Source organism: Scleropages formosus, chromosome 5 (assembly GCF_900964775.1).
Source record: "Scleropages formosus chromosome 5, fSclFor1.1, whole genome shotgun sequence".
NCBI lineage: Eukaryota > Metazoa > Chordata > Actinopteri > Osteoglossiformes > Osteoglossidae > Scleropages > Scleropages formosus.
The window spans coordinates 28,138,661-28,147,852 of NC_041810.1; the positions used below are offsets into that span (position 1 = coordinate 28,138,661).

The 9,192-nt window shown below is 53.3% G+C and overlaps 1 protein-coding gene across 1 annotated transcript; it reads right to left on the bottom strand.

Moving 5' to 3' along the window:
• Positions 1 to 340: 340 nt before the first annotated feature.
• Positions 341 to 5,668, bottom strand: LOC108942161 (ornithine decarboxylase antizyme 2). Its single transcript, XM_074559693.1, is given in 6 exon segments — positions 341 to 1,762; positions 2,217 to 2,302; positions 2,833 to 3,005; positions 4,643 to 4,723; positions 4,725 to 4,831; positions 5,590 to 5,668. Coding segments are annotated over 6 exon segments (660 nt in total). The 3' UTR covers positions 341 to 1,628.
• Positions 5,669 to 9,192: the final 3,524 nt, after the last annotated feature.

Below are 9,192 nucleotides of genomic sequence, written 5' to 3' on the forward strand. Positions count from 1 at the left end.
AGTAAAAGTGACTGGAGTTACAAACAAAAATTATAAACAGTCTCGCGCTGTGTCTAAGATGAGGGATGTGCGTAGGACTGGTGTTTTCTTGTGTTCAGCTCACACCCTGCGATTGAGTGCAGCTGTGGGCTCGCTTTCCGTGCCGCCCCGGTCCAGGAATTCTGCAGGAAGACAGCAGACCCGGTCCGTGTGTTCATACATCAAAACAGTCACGGACCAGACGTCCATCCATCATAGCAGACAGAACCTGAAAACGCGCCACCCATTTATCAGACAGACAGTAAATCAGAACACACCCCTCACTGGCACCCAAACACTCCACCATAAACCACACTGCATGGACAATATATGACCTTTTTATTTGGTTATTTAACAGAGATCAACAGAAAACCCAGATGTACTAGAGTACAAACTGTAGAGTCAGAGCCGTTTCCCATTTGACCCAACGCTAAGAAAATAGAAAAAAAAAAAAAAGAAATAATAAATGTAAAAGACTGCAGAGAAAATGGACGGAACGCAGTCGTCCCAAGAGCTTATTACTGAGGGATGGACATCAACCATCCACCTGAACGCGTTTGACTGTGAGGAATGTGCATGAACGCTGCCTCCCTGCCTCTCCGCACAGGGCATCCCCCTGGGGGGCTCGTTCTGTAGGGTTTAGGGGGAGGGGAGGGGGCTGTTCTTTGGCAATTCTGCGTAGGGGGCAAAAACCCGCAGATGGCGGGAGCTGCAACTCCTGTCTGAACCTCCTTCACCCACAAGGGTTCGAAAGGCAGCCCCCACCTCTGGCGCTCACACCCAAAGTGCTGTACGTTTGCCCGCTGGGGGTACCTCGGAGAGGTCGGAGGTCCCACGGACATTCAAATGCTCACGTAGGCACGCAACCGCTTTCTCAAACCGTCCATCGCTTGTATAGCTGCAGCTGCCTGGAGGAAGGGGGCTGCAATTTTAATGCGTGTTGTGGACGGAGGGCTGAACATTTGAGGGAACCTGGGCACCTTCTACTCACCTCCCACACAGGTGTGGGTGAGTGAAGGAGGGAGGAACTTTACCCCTTTGGTTCTAGCCACCTGTCCTATGAATAATCTAGGCCCTCATTTAACTCCCTGGTGGTAATGAAGGTGTGTGTGTGTGGTGGGAATTTGAGTGGCGACAGGTGATCCTCCAGCAAGGCGGATGGGGTGCCAGAGGACAGTCTGACCCTGGTGACCGCTGTGTGGGACTAGGGGACCCTGTACAACAGGGGCTGCTGCAGCACTGCCCCTAGCTGTAAGTGTGTGTAGAACCACGGGGCCTTTATACTCCTCTCATACACACTTTGTTACATATGTCACTGTGCCCATCTGTAACACTCTCTCACACACACACACACACACACACACACACACACACACACACACACACACACACACACACACTAGTTGGTGCCTGTTTTTGGAGCAGTATACAGTGGCGTAGCACCAGCTTTCCCAGCCTGAGAGGGGCCGTTTTACCACAGTATAGCTCACGAGTTTGGTGGGGGAAGGGTGTTCAGTCACGTCCACACAACGCCCCTCTCTAGGAGTCCGCGTGGACTCAGCCGCAGGCCGGTCCGGCGTGCACAGTGTCGGGTGCGGAAGGGGACGGGGCTACTCCTCGTCGGAGCTGCTGCCGCGGTCCAGAACGTAGACCATGAAGAGGAGGTCTGGACGAGGGGGCACCAGAGGGTGACCTGGTTTCACCATCTCGAACCCCATGTAGTTGAAGGTCCTGGAGATGGACACTGGGGGAGACAGAGTGGCTGTCAGTGCACCACCCACCCTCCTGCCCCCTTAGGGTCTCTGCCCTCACAAGCCCCACCCTCCTATACCCATTGGAGCAGTTGGCACGGTGCACATCTCATCCACAGCGACATCCCTGCAAGTCTGGGAATCAGGCAGCAGGTGGCGTAGTGGTTAGAGCTGTCACCTTGCCTTCGAAGGTTGTAGGTTTGAATCCCCACCCCTGTGGCAGCACCCTTGATCATGGCACTCACGTCAAATCAATACAGTAAAAACGACCCAACCGTACGATCCGGTAAATCAGTGCAAGTAGCTTAGTGCACAAACCTGTACGCCACCATAATGGAAAGTGAGAGAGAAATAATTTTACTTCCAACATGTGTTTTTCTGAAGTGGTTTTTATTCATGTCGGAACGCAGCGATGCCTAGAGACGAGGACGGCGGTGTCTCACTTACGCCGGTCCTCCCTGTTTCTGTGGAACCAGAGGAACACGTGCTCCACCTTCAGCTTCTCCTCGGCGAACTCCAGTAGGCTGGTGAGCCTGCATGGGGGGGGTAGGTGACGCATACAGACTTACGTCAAGGTCCTTCCTTACATAATCGTGCAGAGGCTGGGGGGGGCATGCTGCCCACCGCAGGTGCAGCCAAGTGCCATGCATGTGAGGCTCGAGCCAATGAGCGTAGCCATGTGGCTCAGCTGGGGTTACAGCACGGGCAGTGCAGCGAGGTCTACGCACAGCAGGTCCAAGAATCGACACCTATTCCCACCCCCCCCCCGACACACACATCTGCTCCAACCCAGGGCCCAAACTGGGACACTTAAATGAATCAATATTATAACTTTGACTGTTAGCATAGTGGTTACAGCTGCTGTGTTTGGACCTAAAGGTTGCAGGTTTGAATCCCACCTGCAGCTGTTGTACCCTTGAGGAAGGTACTTACCCTAAATTTCTCCAGTAAAATTACCCAGCTGTATAAATGGGTAAATAATTTCAAGTACCTTCACACTGCAAGTCACTTTAGGGGAAAGCTTCATATAAATGAATACATGGAAGTGTGCGTGTGCGCATACCCCTCCTTGCTGCCTTCGGGCAGCGGACCCCCAGGAATCTCGAGGAAGAGGCCGTCCTGAGAGAGAACCGTCTCCCAGCAAGACTGCCGATGCTCGTTCAGCTGGTACTGGAAGCGGAGGGCGGGAGGCGAGTCGCTCGCGGCGCAGATCTGTGTCACGGTCAGCCTGTCGTCCTGGGGGAAGTGGGGGTGCAACGCAATGAAATACAACATAGGTGTGACCACAGGCAAGCAACATGACAGGGGTAGCAACCCTGTTTCTTCATAGGGCCTGAGCTGCGCTTTCAGACTGGGGTTCGGTTCACGTGTTCCCAACCCGATGTGTCGGAGAAGGCCGGGGCCTTTGGATCCGAACGTCACGGGTTTGAATCCCACCCACCGCTGTAATGCCCTCGATCAAAGTGCTTAAGCTACGCTGATGAAGTAAAAATTACCCAGCTGTATAAATGAGTCAATCGGTCTAAGCAGCTTAGTGCTTAATAAGTGGCTTTGGTAGAAAAGCGTCCGCCGATATGAAATGACCAGAAACGGCAGGTCCAAGGCTGAGAACCGCAATTCTATTGGAGTTACATCAGGGGTTGCGTGTGACGACTGTCAGCGAGCAGTGAAAGCTCGCTGTCAACAGGCCACATCCCCCCCCCGTGTGACCCCATTCTCGGACAGGCGTATCGATGGCACAGCAGATCACGATGATCCTAACCCTCTTACTGGCTTCCGGCTCACGTGTCTGAGCCACCGACAGAGGCAACACTGCGGTAAAGCCACCGTTGGCGATCGCCAGAAACAATCTTGACCTTGGGGACACCCGCGTAAGTTCAGGCATCCTTATCGGCACCGATCGCTGGGTGTCCCGATTGGTCTCAAGCTGGACAGAGGGAGACGTTGATGGAGCACAGGGCTTCGGATTACGATGGTTACATTTAGCCCGTGCCTGCAATTAACAGCTAATTTTGACACAAGGGCTCCAATCTTTACTCGGAGCGGAGAAATGGATGAAAAATCGGCATGAAAATCACGGAGACAAACAGAATTTTATCTCCGAATGACACGTGTGCCAGTTACCTGAAAACCAACCAACCAATTTCAATAACCGCTTGTTCCGAGAGGGGTCGCGGTGAGCCGGAGCCTATCCCGGAGACATTGGGCGAAAAGCTGAAGGGGTTGGGGGAACACTGCTGGGTGGGCAAAGGTAATGGAGCAATTGCAGGGCAAGCACCTTGCTCAAGAGCACTACGGCCAGAGGAGGGGATCGAACCGGCAACCCTTCGGAGCCAAAGGCAGACGCTCCAACCACAACTCCACCAGGCACCCCTCTGAAGCAAACCATTAATATATTTAAAAAATCAAAATGGCTTTTTTATCTGCACAATTTCTAGTCGATCTGCTGCTGATGGAACTGTCACACCGTGACCGGTCACCTCTGCTGCGGTGGCTTTTTAACAGTTAGGGCAAGTCTTCTGGCTGTTTATTCATAGTCCTGGTTTCTGTATCCAATCAGATTTATTCTTAGGAGAAATTACGATTATTGATTTTCACATCGACGGCTTAATGTGCATTACTGTGAGGTTTCGGTTATTCTGACTAATCACTTTTAAGGGTTTAAGTATGTCAAGTCCAGGGGTTTTACCCTCAGAGTGAAGTCCTTGGCAGGAGCTGGTTTTAGATTTTAGCTAAAAAGTGCAAAAGACTCATGTCCACGAGGAGGCAGACTCAGTTCAGTGGGACGAGGTCTCCCATCGGGGATCGGGCTCCTTCTGCTGACGTTTCAGGGCGAAACCAGGGTGCTGCCGGACCCACGGAGGGAAACTCACCTTGTGAAGCAGAACGGTAGGAGGGTGATCCCTGCCTGTCCCTCGCCCACCTGGGATCTTCGACAGTGGGTGAGGGGCATCAGGAGCACCACCGAGGCCCCGGAGGCTGGTGCCTGGAGCCTGAAGAGGTGGAACCTGGCACTGCAGAGCTGCGGCGGGGAGAAGTCAGGAGGAACGAGGTGGATTAGGCTCAACGGTATCTGCTCTCACCTCAAACGCATCCGCCGTGCCCGTAAGGGCGGAGGGAGGCGATGGAGCGATACGCGTGGCGCTCCGGTGACGGAAAACAGCACCCCCCTCCCCCAAGTCTGAGTTACAGCACCATCCACTGGGACGGGGTTAGCTACCGTTCAGAGCGATGCGCGAGGACTGAACACGTGCACCGGGGGCTCCTGCAGCACAGCTCGGCAGGGAAGCTCAGGTGGCAATCCCAGCTCTGCAATTAGCAGCCGACCACTCCCCGGGGGGGGGGGGGGGGGACGCGCTGTGAGCTGCACCCACCTGCTTGCGTTCAGCTCGTCAACAAGGCCCTTTAACCGTGTTCTGTATGCCGGTTTGCCTCGAATCGCTGGCACGGAACACAGCACACCTGACAAAATCCAAACTCACCTGCACACGTAACTAGCTACCCTCGCTGAATACGACGACGGCACGCCCCGCCACAGGGAAGCAGGGGTAACGCAAGCAGGCAACATACGCTGTGGAATACGCCACGATCAGCTTCTTCCGAAACGTAAAGACTTCAGTGCTTTTACTTGAAGACCGCACCAGGGTTCGAGCCCAGCCCCCCCAAGATGCATGAAGTCACCTGAAAGCCTCAAGGTCACGAGCAGCAGGGACCTTCCACCGGCAAGGAACCGTGGCATAAACAAGCGCGTGACTCGTCGCAAGGAGCTCCACAAATAGACCCCCCGGAGTCTGGAGCACGAGCGCGTGTCTCGAGTTACGATGCCGCCCGAATTCCTCCTGGTAATAGATCCCCCAGACGGAGTCCAGAAGGGTGCTGCTTTCGTGCTCCTCTTTCATGCTCCGGCAGACGATCGGCACCGCGAGTTCAGGTCTCCTCCAGCTCAGATTCGCCGCAGTCTTAGGGTTAGACCACCGCTAATGGTGCTAGTTAAAAACATCGCCGCGTGCTACCGAGGATGTGTGGCAGGCCTGTTTGTTTTTGCACCCTCGCAGCTGTGCCAGGAAAGACACCTGGGACGCGGCGCACCCGAGCAGCATGCCAACATTCGTCACGACGGAACTCGAGCCAAACCGTCGGCCGCATCAGAGCTCTGCCGCCATGGTTACCAGATGGGCGGCGCGAGCAAAACTACCCTCTCGGACAGCCGGCGTCGAGGCCCTGTAATGTGGCTCACGTGTTGAAAAACATCACGCTGAGCCATCAATTTGTTCGGCGAAAATAGTCTTAAATTGGATTTCTTCCTAGGGGTGATTTAAGAGGGCAGCTGTGTTTGGAGGCAATTAAGAGGTGCTCTTCTTTAACTGCATATGGAAACCTGAACAGGTGCAGCGAAGGGAAACGGAGAGGGACTTAAATCCACCGACACCGGCCAGTACTGTCAGCATCAGCCTGGCTACATTATTCATCTCATTGTCTTTGTCTTGGAAAGGCCAGGTAGAGACCGATCCAGATTTGCTGACGCACAAATTCACCTTCGCCGTTTTGGGAAAGCGACATTATTGGGATGCGAGGCCAGCTTGTTTTGGAAGGAGACACCGTTAGCCTCTGACATTTTGGCTGCAGTTGTCGAGAAGGCTCTAGCGTAGGGAGCGTAATTATGCGGGGCAGCGGACTGGCCAGTGGGGAAGGCCTAGAAGAAGAGCCTCCTTTGGGGGTTAGTATCACCCCACAATGGCACACACACGTCTCAACTTTCAGAACAGTGATTGTAGCATCACGTAGCAGTAGCCGCTAGCAGCTAACGGATGCTAGTCGTATTGCTACGTGTCCACCGTGTAATTTTAGCATGTCTAAGGCAGGTGACATCTGGGACCCAGAGGACCAGGGAGGGTACGGTGGGAAACTGGGCAGATTAATCGCTCTCAAAATGTCACGCAGGTTCCAGTCTTGGCCCAGCCAGGGGTGGCAGGAACGATGCGTTCGGGTCGGAAGCGAGGCGCTCAATCCTGCACGCGCTTTTCACGGAGAGCGCAACCATTGCGGGTCCACAGTAACGGCTCTAAAGTTGCTTTTAGTCCTTCGTCTGGACCATTAAGCATCCGGCGACGTGAACCAGGTTAATCATTGTTAACGTAATGGACCTGCGGCTCAGAGACCTCTTTCAGCCCAATGCTGGGTGAGTGGGCAGATGGCAGCAATCCAAGGAAAACAGGATACCAAACAGGATGCCAGGTACCGTCCAGGACACAGAGCACGAGCCCAGGCAGACTGCGAGGCGAGGGCAGTATCTGCACGGGACGCGTCTTGGACTTTGGCGGGTTCTTCTGCGGAGGACATCCTGGACCGGATGGTCAGAACTGTGCGTCATAACCAGAAGGTACGGGGTGGACGAAGAGTGAGCGGCGAGTCCCCGGCCAGAAGTGGGACATGTAAACAAAACGGAAGCGCCGGGAAAGCTCACGGTCTCCTTGGCTTTTCGATGGCCGTGGCCGACCGTCTCAACGTTCTAAAACGATCCAGCGGGATGCAGATGACCTTTCAGAATTTCACGGCAAAGGTCGAAGCACACACACATTTTCAGAACCGCTTGTCCCATATGGGGTCACAGGGGAACCGGAGCCTACCCAGTAACACAGGGCGTAAGGCCGGAGGGGGAAGGGACACACCCAGGACGGGACGCCAGTCCGTCACAAGGCACCCCAAGTGGGGCTCGAACCCCAGACCCACTGGAAAGCAGGACTGTGGTCCAACCCACTGCGCCACCGCACCCCCGCAAGGTCGAAGTACTTGGCCTAAATTGGTACACAACTCAGTGAGAAAACAGCGAGGCTTAATAAGTCACTTTAAAGCATTTAATAATAATAATAATAATAATAATAATAATAATAACAACCATTGATTAATGGTACTGCAGATAAAGACCTGTGCTGCTGGTCTCGTCATTTTGGATTCTAGGGAACTAATGTACAGTCAGTAATTGCATTCGTTCATGTATTGATCCTCCTCCTGGTTTCAACCCACGTACCTTAGCACCACGTCACCCGCTGCCCCAGGGAGACGGGATTAAAATGTAAATGCGATGTAGAAAGAGCTGCAATTAGAGCCTGCAATTAGCATGAGCGGTAGCCCCGCCCCCTCCTTTCCTGCAGCAATATTCCGGAACAGGGCGCAGGCCACACCCTGAAGCTCAGGGACCGATGGCCACGGGAACGGGAATGATGTAACACTAAGGTGACCTTGCACTCAAGACATCCTGCACAGGGAACAAGTCCCTGAGTACTTGTAAAGCAACTCTCCTGGTGTTGCATCACGGGTGGCCGATTGCGCAATCCACACTCCGCTAAGTAGGCGTTGGCTGCTGGGTCCGACCGCGACAGGGAGGAGATGTGGCCACTCGAGGTGTCAGTCAACACTCCTGGTGGTTTTCATCTGATCTGTACCATGTTTTCCCACTTTACCCGAGAGCGACGGACACCTCTGCCGTGGAGATCCGTCCCCCGGAATCTCGCCGCGATCCTTCAAACGGTCCATCAGAACAGGGCGCCTCACGTTTCTCGGTTTCTAGATCATCACCGAGCAAAAACATCCAAACAATTCTAGCCTGTGCATGTCTTGTATAATCCTTTTACATAACTTTTAACCCAGATATGAGCCTGTGCGTCAGATAAGGACCAAACGAGCAACATCCAAACACCTGGGAGATCCGAGCACACGGGCCGCACGTGCCATTTGATAGGACCGTTTCCTCAACACCTTGGTGCCAAACAACATAAATCCGGGGGGACGGACACAAAACACCGAGGCTGGTCATAACACCATAAGGTCATACTGCAGGCAGTGGGGAAGTTATGTAACCTCTGGTGTGGGACAGCTGATTCCCGGCTTCTCCCGGACACATGGAGACGGAACGAGCTCGGCTTCGCAACGGGCTACCAACGTACACCGGCACCCAGGTAGCGTCTCACAAGGGTGTGCTCTTTGATCAGACCTGTCAAACACGAGAACGCTGCTCATGTCCCACCAAGCCTGAACCCAGCAGTCAGAACTGCTGACAAAGCTTTTTTTTTAAAAAAAAAAAAAAAAAAAAAAAAAAACATGAAAACACAACTATAGTATCTGTAGGTGGGGGATAATGACAGTGGGAGAGATGTAATCCTGCTACCTGATCCTCCCCAAAGGGACCATTTCTGGAAACTTGCTCTTTCTTCGCAGGACTCCACACATGAAACATTAAAGCGGTATCAATGTAACAATCAATGTGAGCAATAGTTCACATTATTGTTACTACTACTATTATTATTATTATTATTATTATTATTATTATTATTACTACTACTGCAATGACACGGTCCGACCTCGGGTGCTAAATAAGCAATGAGCCACCGGCGCGCGCCGCCTTCAGCCCCGAAGACGGGTAAAC